General features: G+C 50.0%; 1 protein-coding gene and 1 long non-coding RNA gene across 2 annotated transcripts in view; both read right to left on the bottom strand.

Annotated features, from left to right (window-relative positions):
- LOC144731164 (SRSF protein kinase 3-like) overlaps nucleotides 1–11,265 on the bottom strand; it is a 47,295-nt gene extending 36,030 nt beyond the window's left edge. The window contains exon 1 of the mRNA XM_078612128.1: nucleotides 11,219–11,265. Coding sequence (XP_078468254.1) covers nucleotides 11,219–11,265 — 47 coding nt within the window. The remainder of the gene's footprint in view (nucleotides 1–11,218) is intronic.
- Nucleotides 11,266–14,459: 3,194 nt separating this feature from the next.
- LOC144731240 (uncharacterized) lies at nucleotides 14,460–17,923 on the bottom strand. The gene is made up of 2 exons (XR_013587928.1): nucleotides 15,323–17,923; nucleotides 14,460–15,240 (listed from the first exon to the last, which is right to left on the bottom strand). It is a non-coding gene; the product is annotated as an uncharacterized LOC144731240 (long non-coding RNA).
- Nucleotides 17,924–18,237: the final 314 nt, after the last annotated feature.

The raw sequence follows: 18,237 nt of genomic DNA, 5'->3' as shown, positions 1-18,237 counted from the left end.
TGAAGGGGAGGACAGGGGGTGGGGTGAAGTGGGGGGGAGGTGAAGGGGGGGACAGGGTGGGGGGGTGAAGTGGGGGGGGGGAGGTGAAGGGGGGGGACAGGGGGTGGGGTTAAGTGGGGGGGGGGAGGTGAAGGGGGGGACAGGGTGGGGGGGTGAAGTGGGGGGGGGAGGTGAAGGGGGGGACAGGGTGGGGGGGTGAAGTGGGGGGGGGGAGGTGAAGGGGGGGACAGGGGGTGGGGTTAAGTGGGGGGGGGAGGTGAAGGGGGCGACAGGGTGGGGGGGGGGGCTAAGTGGGGGGGAGGTGAAGGGGGGGACAGGGTGGGGGGGTGAAGTGGGGGGGGGGGAGGTGAAGGGGGGGACAGGGTGGGGGGGGGGCTAAGTGGGGGGGAGGTGAAGGGGGGGACAGGGTGGGGGGGGTGAAGTGGGAGGGAGGTGAATGGGAGGGGTGAAATAGGGGGGAGATGAGTGGGGATGAAGTAAGGGTGGGGGGGACAGCGTGGGGGGAGGGGGGTCTGAAGTGGGGCTGGGGGGGGTCACAGTGGGGGGAGGTGATGTGAGGTGGGGGAAAGAGTGCGGGGGGGTAAAGTGGGGGGGGGGGGTTGGCAGGTTGGTCTGATTCCCGTACGAGGGAGTCTCTTCCCGCAGCTGTTTGTCCCACCCCTCCCCTCCCCTCCCCACGTGCCACTCCGGGTTTCTCCTCACCCACGCCACCATTGTTCCCGTCTCAGTATAAAGCAGCGTCACGGTCACGTGGCGCCGGCACCGGCCAATGGCGACGCTCCCACGTGTCGGTCACGTCGAGGGAGTGGGGTCAACTCTCTTTCACTCTCTTTGTTTACGATCAGAGGAAACAAGAATTCATATTCTTAAGTTTTTTCGGTAAAGTCACGTAGGTAAAAAATTTAAATTAAAAAAAGTAAAATAAAAATCACGACGTTTCGGAGGCAACACAAGCTTCCGTCTTCAGGTGGAACGGTCACAGCACGCTTGCTGTATCACTTGATACAGCTTGTGTTGCCTCCGAAACGTCGTGATTTTTATTTTATTTTTATTTTGCTTTTATTAATTTTAATTTTTTACCTACGTGACTTCACCGAAAAAAACCTAAGAATATGAATCCTTGCAGTCACGAAAGCTTCAAATCTAGAAACAAGAACATTATCGGTGTAGCCGGCACTTTGCTTCGTTCATCGTTTCGTTAGTTTTTCAATGCTCTGCTTTACGTCACAACATATTTCACGCTCCGCTCTCCTCCTTCTTACCCCCTTCCCTCTCGCGCGGTGCATTTAGCGCCACAGCGCGTGGATTTACAGCGTTTGTTTTCATTTGTTTGCCTGTGACTTTGTGTATTTCATATCGGAATCGCCTCCAGTGCTGTTGCTGCTGGCGGCAATAAAAGTTGTTGAAAAGTCAAAAGTCTCTACCCCCCCCCCCCTCTCTCTCTACCCCCTCTCTCCCTACTCTCTCTCTTTTCCAGTCCACGTCTTAACTTTATTTTTTTTTAATTATTCCCCCCCCGCCCCCCAAGCACAGTACGTCCAAAATACTGTCCAACAAACATTGCTCGCCATGGAACGGCGCTACGGAACCGTTACCTGCTTCTTGTGCTCATGAAACTGTGAATGGTCAAATAAAAGATTCAACAACAAGAACGTCACGAGCCGGTCAGCTTTCACGAATCATTGTGCGGTTGTGAATCATTCGCACGGCTTCAATTTTATCTTGTGAGACTGCCACTTTCACCACAACTGACATCAACCTCAGGCATGCAATCTTCAATAGCTTAAAAAATTAACCCGTAAAAACAAAGTTTTTCACTCTAAATCCTTTATATGCGTGGCGGCTAGAGTCCTCTCGTCCTCTGGCTTGAGATGGCTGCCACCTATGGGTCAGATGATTGTCTGCCAGCATTAAGCAATTGGTAATTAAATATTTTAAAAAAATTCCCTAAACAGTGTAAAATTTTGAAAATATTTTTCATGAAAATTAATTGTCACGGACAACGAGTCTGTGTGCAAAATGTCAGCTCGATTGGATCACGGGAAGTGGGTTAAAAAACAACCGAAAAATTTGCACGGTCGTAAGCAAGCACGCAAGCACGCAAGCAGCAAGCAAGCGAACTTAATATAAAGCAGTCCCTCCAGAAAAACGCGGAGTTTTTTGGTGATTGTTGCGGGCAAAAATCGTTGATTATGCGGCACGTTTTCTTAAAAAATGCGATGGAATATGCGGGATATTTATGCAATTTTATGCGATTAAATTGCGGGAGCTTGCAAAAATTGCGGGAACTTGCAAAAATTGCGGTTTGATGAAAAAGAGAAAAAAAGTGATTCCCCCAACACCCTATTCACTAGGCTACTACTTTAATGTAAAGAGTCATTTCTTATTACTTCCTATGATAAGCAAGCATACTACATCACAGAAAGTGCTGGGAATATTTAAGTTCTCATCTTGTTTTATTTCAGACCTTAACAAACAGATGGCTCAAACTTACAAAACATTGAGTCGAACAAGTTCTGTAGCTTTACAAAATGAATATGCTACAACTTCTGTAAAAATGAATAAATAAAATATTAAAAAATAAAATGTGTGCTTCCTGTTTTACAGAGGTAGCTATGCAAAATAATTTGCCCCCACTGTCATGTAACACACTGGGGAACTGCTTTGCGCGGTCTTTTGCGCTTATGTTTGTTGGCAAATGAGAAAGATGTGCGGGCTTCATCATGGTTTCATTGGCATCGCGGGGTTTGCAGCTTTTCAATGATGTCGCGTAATGAGTGACGTCACTTCATAACGTTCCCATGGCAACAGGGGAAATGGCTGCGCTTGTGTGAAGTAAACGCAACATTTTTCAACTTTCTGCTAAGATATATGTGACTTTTTGCAACGAAAATGCGGGGATTATGAAATCATGCAAGCCCGCATATTTTGCGCGCGGAAATCTGCAATTTATGCGGCGAAAGTGCGGCGTATTTGAAAAAACGCGCCCCCCGCATAAATATGCGGACTTTGGCTGATTTTGCGTGAAATCTTGCGATCGCATAATCGCGTTTTTCTGGAGGGACTGATAAAGGATTTAATAAAGTCACTTAACGTGTCAACCAGACTCGCGTAATATGTAAACCGCATGAGTGCCACATTTGCACAATATTGTGTAATCTCGCTATAAACTTCCCCGTTCAGGTAATGCCAATTTGACGTTGGAAAATATTTAATAAGGTGCCTTCCATAAATGACGTCACGCGATTTTGGACTATTTTTGATCCCCCCCCCCTCGTCACACGGCGTCACAAAAAGTCAGACCTCCCCTCTCAAATATGACGTCACAAAGCTCTGCCCCCCCCCCCCCCCAAAACCATATTTCCATTTTTAAAATTAAACACGCTTCAAATCGCTTTAAACTATTGTCATTGTAGTGCATATTTAATGTGGCGCTGCACTCTGATGTTGTAGGAGTGTTGTTATAGCAATTAGTGTTGTTATAACTATTATATATTTATTTAAAGTTGCGCATTTTGACGTGACGTCACATTTCTCATCCCCCTCTCGTCACACATCGTCACAAATGTCTAACCCCCCTTCTCCCCTAGGTGCGTGACGTCATTTATGGGCGGCCCCTAGCAAGGGATTACAACAAGTAGTCACCGAACTTTGATGACACAGTCGTTTAAGGTGGCATCGTAATTAATAGCAATGCTGCAATAAAACAAAACGAGTTCGTTGGTAAAGTAATTGTATTTTTGAATTTTCTATACAGTCGGTAATACGACAAATCGCTAACCTTAAATACCCAGTCGCTCGTAAAAGTTGAAGGCGGTATAGTACTATAGTAATAGAGCAAGTGTAGAATCACTGAACCGGAATTGATAGCGTGAAAGCATTTAGCGCGGGGCCCTTGAAAGTGCGGGGCCCGTAGCTACTACACGTGCAGCTACTACACATGTAGCTACTATACGTGTAGCGACTACACGTGTAGCTACTACACGTGTAGCTACTACACGTGTAGCTACTACACGTGTAGCTACTACACGTGTAGCTACTACACGTGTAGTAGCTACACATGTAGCTACTACACATGTAGCTACTACACGTGCAGCTACTACACATGTAGTAGCTACTACACATGTAGTAGCTACACATGTAGCTACTACACATGTAGCTACTACACGTGCAGCTACTACACATGTAGTAGCTACTACACGTGCAGCTACTACACGTGTAGTAGCTACATGTGTAGTAGCTACTTGTGTAGCTACTACACGTGTAGCTACTACACATGTAGCTACTTTTGCTCCTAAGGATAATCTGGCACTGCAGGTGGCAGCTGCGTCCTGGTATGTGGCGATGTTCGAGAGTGGAAGAGACTCGAGAGAGAGAGAGAGATGGGGGCTGTTGACTTCTGGCACTTTGTCCATCGCAAAGTCAATCGCGAAAACATTGGCAACGTCAGCTCGGGTCGTAGATGCCCAGCCGGGGACATCGTCGTCAGCACCGAATCCATCCCCAATGGGACCTCTTGTTCGTTCCGCCGGGGAAGTGGATGTAAGGGGGGGAGGGTGTGGGGGGATGTGGGGGGGGGCGAACTGCTCACGACGAGTTCCGTGGCGTGAAGTACCGCCTGCACACGGGAAGCGTAGAAGGTCCCCCGCGCGGTTTCGCGTCGCCCCCCGCGAACTCACTCACACACTCACTCACACACTCACTCACACACTCACTCACACACTCACACACTCACACACACACACTCACACACTCACTAACACTCACACACACACACTCACACACTGACTCACACACTCACACACACACACTCACACACTGACTCACACACTCACCCACTCACCCACACACTCACTCATCCACACACTCACTCACTCACAGACTCACACACTCACTCACACACACACTCACCCACTCACTCACTCACACATTCACTCACTCACCCACTCACCCACTCACTCACACACACTCACACACTCACTCACACACACACTCACCCACTCACTCACTCACACATTCACTCACTCACCCACTCACCCACTCACTCACACACACTCACACACTGACTCACACACTCACACACTCACCCACTCACTCACACACACACTCACCCACTCACTCACACACTCACCCACTCACTCACCCACTTACTCACCGACACACTCACACACTCACTCACTCACTCACCCACTTACTCACCGACACACTCACACACTCACTCATCCACACACTCACTCACCCACACACTCACTCACCCACTTACTCACACACTCACACACTCACTCACCAATCACTCACCCACACACTCACCCACACACTCACCCACACACACACTCACCCACACACTCACCCACACACTCACTCATCCACACACTCACTCACACACTCACTCACACACCCACTCACTCACCCACACATTCACTCACCCACTCACTCACCGACACACTCACACACTCATCCACACACTCACTCACTCACTGACCCACTCACTCACTCACACACTCACCCACTCAACCCACACACTCACTCACCCACTCACTCACACACTCACTCACACACTCACTCACTCACCCACACACTCACTCACTCACTCACCCACTCACTCACCCACTCACACACTCACCCACTCACTCACCCACTCACACACTCACTCTCTCACCCACTCACTCACACACTCACCCACTCACACACTCACTCACCCACTCACACACTCACTCACTCACTCACCCACTCACTCACACACTCACCAATCACTCACTCACCCACACACTCACTCACCCACACACTCACCCACACACTCACCCACTCACTCACCCACACACTCACCCACCCACTCACTCACTCACACACTCACTCACACACTCACTCACTCACCCACTCACTCACAAACTCACTCACACACTCACACACTCACTCACTCACCAATCCCTCACCCACACACTCACCCACACACTCACTCACCAATCACTCACCCACACACTCACCCACACACTCACTCACCAATCACTCATCCACACACACACTCACTCACTCACACACTCACCCACTCACACACACACTCGCCCACAAACTCACCCACTCACTCACCCACACACTCACTCACTCACCAATCACTCATCCACTCACACACTCACCCACCCACACACTCACCCTCTCACTCACCAACTCACTCACCCACACACTCACCCACACACTCACACACACCCTCACACACTCACTCACACACACACTCACACACTCACTCACACACTCACTCACCCACTCACTCACCAATTCACTCACCCACACACACACTCACCCACACGCCCACCCACTCACACACTCACTCACCCACTTACTCATCCACACACACACACACACTCACTCACCCACACATTCACCCACTCACTCACCCACACACTCACCCAATCATTCACTCACTCACCCACACACACACCCACCCACTCACCCACACACTCACCTGTCAACCCCTTATCAGTGCCCTACCACGTTACAGACCCGTTCAGACCGTATTGATCAGCCCTCGTGCCCTTATCAATCTCAAGATTCATCCTGCAAAGCCCCATCACACGGCAGAAACACGAACAAATAGACACAAAAAATATGTTGTCCGTATTGAAACGGCTGTTGCCGTATCGGCCTGAAAACTCAATTTCCCTGCACGAGAACACGTGGTAAACCGTGTGGGTTGACGGCTCTATATGTTGTCTTTAAAGTTCCCAAGCCTCCCGTAGCCTTGCTCGGTTGAAGAAGAGTTTGCTGCTCACTGTTTTTGAGATGCGTGTGCGCGTGTTTTTACAACAGAGTCACGAGCCCGTGATAGCGTTTGTTGTCGAGACTTGAATCTACGTCACGGCGGGACGTGGGAGGGGTGGGGAGAGCAGCAGCAGAGAAGGAGTGACCTCCCATCGGGCGGGGGTTGACCGGGGAGAGGGGTCACACGCCTGTGTGTGTGCCTGTATGTGTGTGTGTGCCTGTGTATGCCTGTGTGTGTGCCTGTGTCTGTGTGATTGTGTGTGTGTGTGTGTGCCTGTGTGTGTGTGATTGTGTGTGTGATTGTGTGTCTGTGTGCCTTTGTGTGTATGTGCCTGTGTGTGTGTGTGATTGTATGTGTGATTGTGTGTGTGTGTGTCTGTTTGTGTGTGCCTGTGTGTGTGCCTGTGTCTGTGCCTGTGTGTGTGTCTGTGTGTCTGTGCTTGTGTGCCTGTGTGTGTGTGCCTGTGTGCGTACCTGTGTGTGTGCCTGTGTGTGTGTGCCTGTGTGCGTGTGCCTGTGTGTGTGTGCCTGTGTGTGCCTGTGAGTGCCTGTGTGTGTGTGCCTGTGTGTGTGTGTGCCTGTGTGTACCTGTGTGTGTACCTGTGTGCGCGCCTGTGTGACCATCGTGAGAGGAGCGGTGGTGCAGCGGTTGTTAGCGGGACTGCGCTACGAACGCGGCGTCCCGAGTTCGACTCCCGTTCACGGCCACCAACACCAATCACGATTATTTAAAATCGGTCCTGGGCCCTCCACTAGGTCGGCTCAGCCTCAAATGGAGCATCCGGTTTCGGTGTGCGTGTGTAAGCATCGCCACTGGGGAGACAAAGGTGGCCGGGCGTGGTGCTGCCCCCCCCACCCCATCATGTGACACAGTGCCGGCCTTCATACGGTGCTTACTCGTGAACAGCACTTGCCCCAAAAGTCTGTTCAGTGCTACACTGTGTGGGGGGGATCTTTGCCTTTGTGGCCTTGGTGCGTGCCTGGCTCGTGCCTGGCTCGTGCGTGCGGTCAATTGTGAATTCGCCGGTCATTCGTCAACACTTTTCTTCTCGACTTCCTCCTATGACTAGGCCATCCGAAATCTCTCCCTGCGCGTCGCTGCAACTGTGGGTGGACTGAAGAAGGTCCACCCTCCCCTGTACCCAGGGCGACTTGAGAGACGGGGGCGATCTGCGTGGTGTCACCATCGCCCACAGTGGCTCACGGCGCCGGCAGCGACATCGTGAAGGCGCACGGGAAGAACCGATTTGGGGAACTAAATGAATTTGCCTCGCGTGGTGGGGGGGGGGGGGGTGATGGTGGTGGTGATGGTGATGGTGGTGGGGTGGTGATGGTGGTGATGGTGGTGGTGATGGTGGTGATGGTGGTGGTGGTGATGGTGGTGATGGTGGTAGTGATGGTGATGATGGTAGTGATGATGATGGTGATGATGATGATGGTGCTGATGATGGTGCTGATGATTATGGTGGTGATGGTGGTGGTGATGGTGGTGGTGATTGTGGTGATGGTGATGATGGTGGTTATGGTGTTGATGGTGGCGGTGGTGATGATGGTGGTGGTGGTGGTGGTGATGGTGGTGATGGTGGTGGTGATTGTGGCGATGATGGTGGTGATGATGGTGATGATGATGATGGTGGTGATGATGGTGATGATGATGATGGTGGTGATGATGGTGATGATGGTGGTGATGATGATGGTGATGATGATGATTGTGATGATGGTGGTGGTGATGGTGGGGGTGGTGATGATGGTGATGATGGTGGTGATGATGATGGTGGTGATGATGATGGTGATGATGGTGATGATGATGATGATGGTGGTGATGATGGTGATGATGGTGGTGATGATGATGGTGGTGATGATGGTGGTGATGATGGTGATGATGGTGGTGGTGATGGTGGGGGTGGTGATGATGGTGATGATGGTGGTGATGATGAGGGTGCTGCTGCTGCTGATGGTGATGATGATTGTGATAATGATGGTGGTGATGATGCTGCTGATGATGGTGCTGATGATGATGCTGCTGCTGATGATGATGGTGGCTACTACTGCTGCTGCTGCACGCGGGCTGCCTGTAGTGCATCCGGTGCAGCGGCAGTTAGGATTGGTGGATCACACACAGATGTCCTTGTGAAACTCCCGTACCCCGTGGGCTATCAATGATGTGCCCGCACCGCCCTGGATGGCCGCATCTACCCCCTCCTAATCCTCGAGCAGTGTGTGTGTGTAAAATATAAGTCGCAGACAGTGACCCTCTTCATACTTTCTGTCTTCGAGTGATGCGTTTACGTCGTTCTGTTGCTCAACTCTGTCCCCATGTCGTCCCGAGATGGTTCCTCGCCCTGGAAGATCGCCCAGTCGTCAACATCGCGCTGATGGGACGACCACGCCGCGTTCGTTTACACAACAGGGACAGACGTTTCTGCTGGTCCTGATTCAATTCCCTCCGATACTCTGTGGTTCTTTCGGTAAAGTCACGTAGGCAGAAAGGTAAAATAAAACAAAAAATAATATATATATATTCTTGGTTCTTTCGGTGAAGTCACGTAGAAGGGAAATAATTTATTTTATTGTTTTATATATTTTTATTTAATTCTTATTTATTTTATTTTTTATTTCATTATTTCCCTTCTACGTGACCTTATCGAAAGAACCAAAAATGTGAATTCCTGCAGTCACGAAAGCTTTAAATCGAAAAAGAAAATAATATATCACAATATTTATTTTGTATTTTTCTACCAACGTGACTTTACCGAAAGAACCAAAGAGTATGGATTCCTGCAGTCACGAAAGCTTCAAATGAAAAAATATAATAATATATCACAATTTGTATTTTTTTACCAACGTGACTTTACCCAAAGAACCAGAGAGAATGGATTCCTGCAGTCACGAAAGCTTCAAATCAAAAATTCCTCTGATGGTGTGCGGTCCCAGAAGTGCAGCTGAACGGCTGATTGGAGTTATGTAAGGCATGTGCAGAGATGGAGATATTTGACGGCGACTTTGCCCGCTTATTTATTTTGTCATTTAGCGCGGGTAAAGCTGCGTCGCAAGAAAGGGAGCTGTTGATCGGAACGAACGCGAATACTGACTCGTCGCTTAATCCACTGCTTGTGAACTCACTCACCAGCTTACTCGCTTGCTTGCCCACTCAACCACCCACCCACCCACTCACCCAATAATGCATGTACTCACCCACTCACTCACCCAGTAACGCATCCACTCACCCACTCACACACTCACTCACCCAATGACGCATCCACTCACCCACTCACTCACCCACTAACGCATCCACTCACTCACCCAATGACGCATCCACTCACCCACCCACTCAAACACTCACGCATCCACTCACCCACTCACTCACCCAATGACGCATCCACTCAACCACTCACCCAGTAACGCATCCACTCACCCACTCACTCACCCAATGACGCATCCACTCAACCACTCACCCAGTAACGCATCCACTCACCCACTCACTCACCCAATGACGCATCCACTCACCCACTAACGCATCCACTCACCCACTCACTCACTCAGTAACGTATCCACTCACCCACTCACTCACCCAATAACGCATCCACTCACCCACTCACTCACTCAGTAACGTATCCACTCACCCACTCACTCACCAAATAACGCATTCACTCACCCACTCACTCACTCACTAACGCATCCACTCAACCACTCACTCACCCAATAACGCATCCACCCACCCACTCCCTCACCCAATAACGAATCCACTCACTCACTCACTCACCCACTAACTCACCCACTCACTCACCCACTCAATCACCCACTCACTCACCCAGTAACGTATCCACTCACCCACTCCCTCACCCAATAACGCATCCACTCACTCACCCAGTAAAGCATCCACTCACCCACTCACTCACTCACCCACTCACTATCTCACTCACTGGTCTCTAATCCCTTCGTTTAACCACTCACTCATTTAACCACTCACCGACCCACTCACCTACTTAACCACTCACTCGTTTAACCACTCACCTACTTAACCACTCACCCATTTAACTGCTTATTCACTCACTCGCCCCCTTGCCGGCTCACTCCCTCAACCACCCACTCACTCGACCATTTACTCACTCGATGACTCACCCACTTATTTAACCACCCACTCACTCAGTCATACAAACACACACCCACTCACTCAACAAACTCACCCACCTACTCACCCATTCACCCACTCACCCATCCACTCACCCACGTACTCACCTGCTCACTCAACAAACTCACCCACCCATCCACTCACCCACCCACCCACATACTCACCCGCTCACTCAACAAACTCACCTACTCACGTACTCACCCGCTCACTCAATAAACTAACCCACTCACCCACAAACTCACCCACTCACCCACCCACCCACTCACCCACCCACCCACTCACCCACCCACCCACGCACCCACCCACCCACGCACTCACCCACTCACTCACCAGGCCGACAGCCGGTACCAGGACGAGAAGTGGCCGTTCAGCTCCATGAGTCTCGCTTGCTGGGGGGAGGGGAGGGGGTGAGTCGCAACCAGCGAGGTTTTGGGAGGGGGAGCCCGAGGAAATTAGTGATTGTGGGCACCGTCCCGGCGACTAATGGACCCAGGTTCTAACTTATCCTGGGAGGTGTGGGGGGGGCTAACCGATAGAGAGTAGGGAACACACTCGGTCGTACGGGGGGGGGGCGGCTCGTGACTGGCGCTGTGGCCTTTGGGGTGCTACTGGCCTCGCAGTTGGCGATGTGGTGCCCGCCTCGCACCCCCCTCCCCCTGGGGACTCTCACACAGCTAAAAATACCTGCCGGGGGGTGGGGGGCGGGGGGGAGTGGGTGGGTGGGTCGGTGGAGAGCTTTGGGGAGAGGCAAGGGGAGAGAGAGAGGGAGAGGGGGTAAAGAGAGAGGTGGTAGACAGAGAGAGGGGGGGGGTAGAAAGAGAGAGGGGGTAGACAGAGAGTGGGGGTAGAGATAGGGAGTAGAGAGAGAGAGGGTAGAGAGAGAGGGGGTAGAGAGAGAGGGGGTAGAGCGAGAGGGGGTAGAGAGAGGGGATAGAGCGAGAGGGGGTAGAGAAAGGGGATAGAGAGAGAGGGGGTAGAGAGAGAGGGGGTAGAGAGAGAGGGGTAGAGATTGAGGGGGTAGAGAGAGGGGGTAGAGAGAAGGGGTAGAGAGAGGGGATAGAGAGAGGGGTTAGAGCGAGAGGGGGTAGAGAGGGGGTAGAGAGAGAGGGGGTAGAGAGAAAGGGGATAGGGGTAACGGGGAGGATCAGAGCGTGCTTCTTCGTGTTGATGTTTGTGTCGACAAAGAAATTAGCACAGATTGATTTTGTTGCCCAATGGTAAAACACGTAAAATCTTTCATTTAAAAAGGGGGGGGGGCACATAAAGCAAAGCAATGAAAAACAACAACTAAATAATAAACGAAGCAAAGTGCCGACTAATCCGAGCATCTTCTTGTTTCCTCTGATCGTAAAATAAAGAAAGAGTTCGGGAGAGAGAAAGTGAGGAACAGACATGGGGGGGGGGGGCGATGGGGTGGTTTCTCGCAGTCGGGGCTCGTACAGCAGCACCACCACCTGTCCCGTGCCCTCCAACCCCCCCCAGGATTTCGCTAATCCGCTAACATTGTTCCGCCTGGGATCCAATTCACCAAAGGCGTCTCTCTCGTCACACCTCGGGAGCTAAGCACGGCTCAGCCTGGACGCTGCGGAGGCTAGGAGATGTTAACTACCTCGCCTGGTGTACAGGAGGTCGTGGGTTCCATCCTGACCCTGATGCCTACTGTATAATTGGAGTTTGTGTGTCTCCCTCTCATCATGAACACGGTGGCTAGGAGATGTTAACTACCTCGCCTGGTGTACAGGAGGTCGTGGGTTCCATCCTGACCCTGATGCCTACTGTATAATTGGAGTTTGTGTGTCTCCCTCTCATCATGAACACGGTGGCTAGGAGATGTTAACTACCTCGCCTGGTGTACAGGAGGTCGTGGGTTCCATCCTGACCCTGATGCCTACTGTATAATTGGAGTTTGTGTGTCTCCCTCTCATCATGAACACGGTGGCTAGGAGATGTTAACTACCTCGCCTGGTATACAGGAAGTCTTGGGTTCGATCCCGAACTTGACGCCTGCTGCTGTATATTTTGAGTTTGCGTCTCTCTCTCATCATCGTCACGGTGGCTAGATATTAACTACCTCGCCTGGTGTGCAGGTCGTGGGTTCGACTCCGACCCTGACGCCTGCTGCTGTATATTTGGAGTTTGCGTCTCTGTCTCATCATCATCACGGTGGCTAGATGACGCCTGCTGCTGTATATTTGGAGTTTGCGTGTCTCTCTCTCTCTCCCCGTGATGGCCGCGTGGATTTTTCTCCGGGTCCTCGGGTTTTTTTCCCTCCGCATTCAGAATCAACATCACTACGCGTTCAGAATATTTGGTTGCTATAATACATGTCCGCGTGACAAGGCACTTGGCTGAGCTATCATTTGTGGCCAGGTCGCTTCTGAAAAAGAGCTATTTAAGCTCAGCAGGTCTTTACCTGGTAACATAAAACAATAGCTTTGGTAGTGTTGAGTTTAGTTTGCTTGATGTGGCGTGTGACCGACTGTTATCGACTCTTGCGGAGCTGTTGTGAGCAGTGCAGCGGATCCCCCCGATGTTGTACTGTTGCCTCTATGCTGCCGTTGTTTAATCGCCAGGTCGCCCCGGTTCGATCTCCCGGTACGGCAGTGTCCCCCGAGCGGTGTAAATGAGCTACTGCACAACCACGTTGAGTCAATGGGCAAGGCCGCGTGATGGTTGCGGTAGTGTGTGGGCAGCACTCCGACTTCTTCCCAACGCGTCTGACTGGCGTGGAGAAGTCGGCCCACGAACACCATCGAGTGGACAGCCCCTTTCGCCGGCAGTTACGTGGGCGAGGAATTGCAGGGCTGCACCTTTAGCTGTCAGTTCCCATACCGTGGGCAGCACACAAATCATCACCATCATCATCATACTCCGTATGTTAATGAGACGAGGGACGGAACGGTTGTTACTGCGTGTTCCGCTAGATAAGAGGTCCGTACTCTCACGGGGACATTTCATCTTTAATCCTTTCTCTTGGATGTAACGTTACGTTCAGAATTGGCCGTTTAATTTTGCTTTCACTTTCTCAGAGACTGAGCGTCTTCTGCTGCTTCTTGGCTGTTTGATTATACTGGAAGGAACCTCCTGGTTACACCATCCCACAGGGGATTATTGTGTCCGTCCGTCCGTCGTGGAGGGGCTGGGTGGGGAGGGAGGGGCTGGGTGGGGAGGATGGGGAGGGGCTGGGTGGGCTGGGTGGGGCTGGGTGGTGAGGGGCTGGTCACCCCGTGGTGCCCTTATAAAACTCAATGTTTAACTTACTCACGCCGGCTTGTGCCCGCTCTCACAGTCGGCCATATTTGCGGAATACACCACGCCGCCGTTGACCCTGGCCATTGACCGAGCAACCCAACGTTCCTACCAGCTCCCTCCGCAGGAATGCGTTTTAAATTGCAGCTCCCACAAGCGACATGGTGGATGTGACGTTACCCTCCTCGGCTGGTACGCAGAAGGTCGGGAGTTCGATCCCCGACCCCGACGCCTGCTGTACATTTGGAGTCCGCATGTTAAATTAAACAAATCCGATCTCTCACAGACAGTTGCACGAAAGATAAAAAAAAAAACACACCAGTTATTGTAAATGTTTTATTACTAATTATTATTGCCCTGCTGGATGAGGGCGCGGGGGGTAATCCGACCGTATGTCATGACCACACTGGTAGGCCTGACCAATTCATCGATTTAAAATTTTAAACAAAGGCTGCGATTTTTTGAGATTTGAAAAGTCCTTTGACTTTCTTATTGGAATTGATTTATTATTTTATTATTATAATAACTTCATTTATTCAACTTATTCTATTTCAATTAAAACATTGTAATAAAAACATGTTCGAAGCAATTCATATCTTTAAAGTCCTCATCATTGCATTATAATATATAGAGCAGTTCATATTTTGATGGTATCACGTGGTAATGCTCCATCACGTGTTTAAAATCTATTACACAGTGAATTTTGAACTGAAGGCTTGACTTTTAAAAAATGCAATCGCAAATCAAATCACAATATCTGTCAGAAAAATCGCAATTGGATATTTTCCCCAAATCGTTCAGCCCTACACACTGCTTCAGTGCGTCAGAGGTCGCAACCGGGTACCCGATACCCGTACCCTACCCGATACCCGGCTACCCGTACCCGTTTGCAACCCTGGTGCAGCCAGGTACGGGTACGGGTAGGCCGTGAGTCACTGGTGAGTAACCGTTTGTCACTCATTTCGGGTAGGGTACGGGTAGGGAACGGGTACCCGTACCCAGCCGGGTACGGGTACCCATTTGCGACCCTGGTGCGGCCGGGTACGGGTAAGGAATCAAAACCCGTTTCCGACCTCTGCAGGGTACGGGTAAGGAATCAAAACCTGTTTCCCACCTCTGCAGGGTACGGGTAAGGAATCAAAACCCGTTTCCGACCTCTGCAGGGTACGGGTAAGGAATCAAAACCCGTTCGCGACCTCTGCAGTGCGGGTTGGTAAAGGCGGGAAGCGTGGATCTGGGAGCACAGTCCTGCCCCTCCGCATGCTCCCTACGTAGACCCGCCGTGGCCCACAACGCCAGGTTATGATGCGCGGCCGGTCGCCCGGCAAAGCTCAATCCTGCCCAGCTTCCAAGATCCGATGAGGTCGGACGGACTCCGTTGTTATGGGGCAGGGGTCAGCCAACCCGCGGGGCGGTGGCGGCTCTTGAAATTCGTAAACAAAAAATGCCTCTTCTCGAAAGTCCAGTTAACTAGTGGGAGTCCATCATGGGACCTCCTTTGCCAGTACCAAAATATACTAATAGGGGGTTTCCCCTTTTTTCTGGCAACAAAACTGACACCTTTTGCGAGAAATCATGTTTACATTAACCTACAATACTTGCAGTCAAATGCAAACAAAAAACAATACTCTGATAATTTATGCATTGTCCTTGAAACTGATTGGTCCAAGGACAATGCATAAATTATCAGAGCATTGTTTTTTGTTTGCATTTGACTGCAAGTATTGTAGGTTAATGTAAACATGATTCCTTGCAAAAGGTGTCAGTTTTGTTGCCAGAAAAAAGTGGAAAAACCCTATTAATAGTGGGAGTCCAGTTCACCAATGAAGTTCAAATTGAACTTGGCCAGGGGTCGGCAAAGCGTGCTGCTCCGAAGCAAACACGAGGGTCAATAAGGACTGATTCGTCATGTTATTCTTTAAGGATCGTCTCATATTAACCACGTGCCCTTGAAATATTGTTGTTGTTGTTGTTTACCGAACTCGAAAGAAAAACATGTCTCTCCTTGTTGTTTTAGGTTGCCTGCCCCCTGGCGCGGAGCAAACGCCGCGGCTGGCAGAAGGCACCGGCGGCAAAAGAAATCCACCCTCATATTCTTAGGATTTTTTCGGTAAAGTCACGTAGGTAAAAAATTTAAATTCATAAAAGTAAAATAAAATAAAATAATTTTATTATTTAATTTTTATTTAACTTTTATTAATTTTAATTTTTTAAAAGTAAAATAAAAAAAATGTATTTTATTATTTTATTTTACTTTTATTAATTTTAATTTTATTCTTTCATTTTTATTTTACTTTTATTAATTTTAATGTTTTAAAAGTAAAAAAAAATAAGAAAAATGTATTTTATTATTATTTTATTTTTACTAATTTAAATTTTTACCTACGTGACTTTACCGAAAAAACCCTAAGAATATGAATCCTTGCAGTCACGAAAGCTTCAAATCTAAAATCCACCCTCGTCGTCAACTTCCACGCTCCCACCGCCTCTACCGCCCCACACTGAACGGCGCGACAAAGTACGCTCACGTAAGCCCTCACCCCCCACCGCACAATCATCCACCAGTGGAATGGCAAAAAAGGGCCGTGATCATGCACCGTCACGCGTATCGTACAAAACCGAGGTTATCTCATAGTGAACGGGTGCGATAAAATTCGTTGTTTAAAAAAAATTTTTGCGAGCGTTATAAAATAAAAAACCATGCAAGGCAATAGCCGGGTAAATTGCCCAGCAACGTGGCAAATTAACCAGCGACAGACGTTATAAAATAGTACAAAGATAAAACACTCTGGTCATCAACCTCACTACACGTGATGCAATGCAGGGTTCTTCAGCTACGTACGTATGTACGTATGTTGAACGTCTTTCGCACCGTACGTAGCCAACCGCGCTAATCGGAGGTGCGGGGGAAGGACAACGAACTAAACACAAAAAGGAGTTCTAAAGAAACGACTTTTCAAGCTACGTATAAAAGTGCATAGCTCCAGTGGCTTCCTAACATCGGAAGGAAGGGCGTTCCAGACGGCCGCAGAAGGGCATCCGAAAGCGTGCAAAGCGGCGGCCGCCGTCTTTAATCGATGGTCAGCCAACATCCGCTGCTCCGAGGATGACCAGAGTTCGCGTGACGATGGTTTATGCTCCTTGACGTGATCAGCAGCGAGGCCATTGGTGGTTCATCTGTGGCCAAGCACTGCGCGCGCCACGAGTGCGACCTCGGAATGTGTCCGTTCGGCAAAGCGTGAAGCCAAAATAATGCGCGTGTTGGCGGGCCACGTGAAATCGATGTCGTGCGTAGCTATCGATCGTGCAGGCGGCGCAACTGAGCTACCCTTAAGCCTGACCAGAGGTCGCAAACGGGTTTTGATTCCTTACCCGTACCCGGCCGCACCAGGGTCGCAAACGGCTACCCGTACCCATACCAGGCCGGGTACGGGTAGCCGGGTATCGGGTAGGGTACGGGTATCGGGTACCCGGTTGCGACCTCTGAGCCTGACTGAGAGGGCTACCTTACACTCTCGAAGAATACCACCTTAGCCTGACTGAGAGAGCCAGGCTAAGGTACTAAGGACCAGAGAGGGGGCTCAGGTGCCGGGCTAGAAGATGACGGGGGGAGAGGGGGTGAATTATACAAGGTCACTGTGATTCTCATGAAGATGATCCGCGATGGACGAAGCTGTTGGTAAATGTGTAAAAGTCCGGCCGAGTGAAGCGAAGAGTGGTGAAGACCCCGAAACCGGAGCAGCATACAAAAACTAATGGCGACCAAAATTTCTCGGTCAATAAACCCCCCCCGCTCCCCCCACCCGCTCCCACCCGGTAAGATTGTCACCGTTGTCAAAGACGCGAAACCTAAAATGTGTTTGTTTGTTTGTTAACTCTCGGCAAATGTGCAAGTGAATTTCTCACACTCACACGCTGCTACAGAAGACACCTGCCGGCTTCCATGCCTATTCTTGGTTCTTTCGGTAAAGTCACGTAGAAGGGAATTAATAAAATAATAAAAATATAAAACAATTAAAATTCTCACGACGTTTCCACTGCAGCACAAGCAATCATCATTAGGTGTGAAATCCACAGCAAGAAATTTTGAAAAAAGTGGC

The sequence above is a fragment of the Lampetra planeri genome, chromosome 38 (genome assembly GCF_965212315.1).
Source record: "Lampetra planeri chromosome 38, kcLamPlan1.2.h2, whole genome shotgun sequence".
NCBI lineage: Eukaryota > Metazoa > Chordata > Hyperoartia > Petromyzontiformes > Petromyzontidae > Lampetra > Lampetra planeri.
The sequence above is the reverse complement of the archived record's forward strand: the minus strand, read 5'-3'. Positions and strand labels throughout refer to the sequence as shown.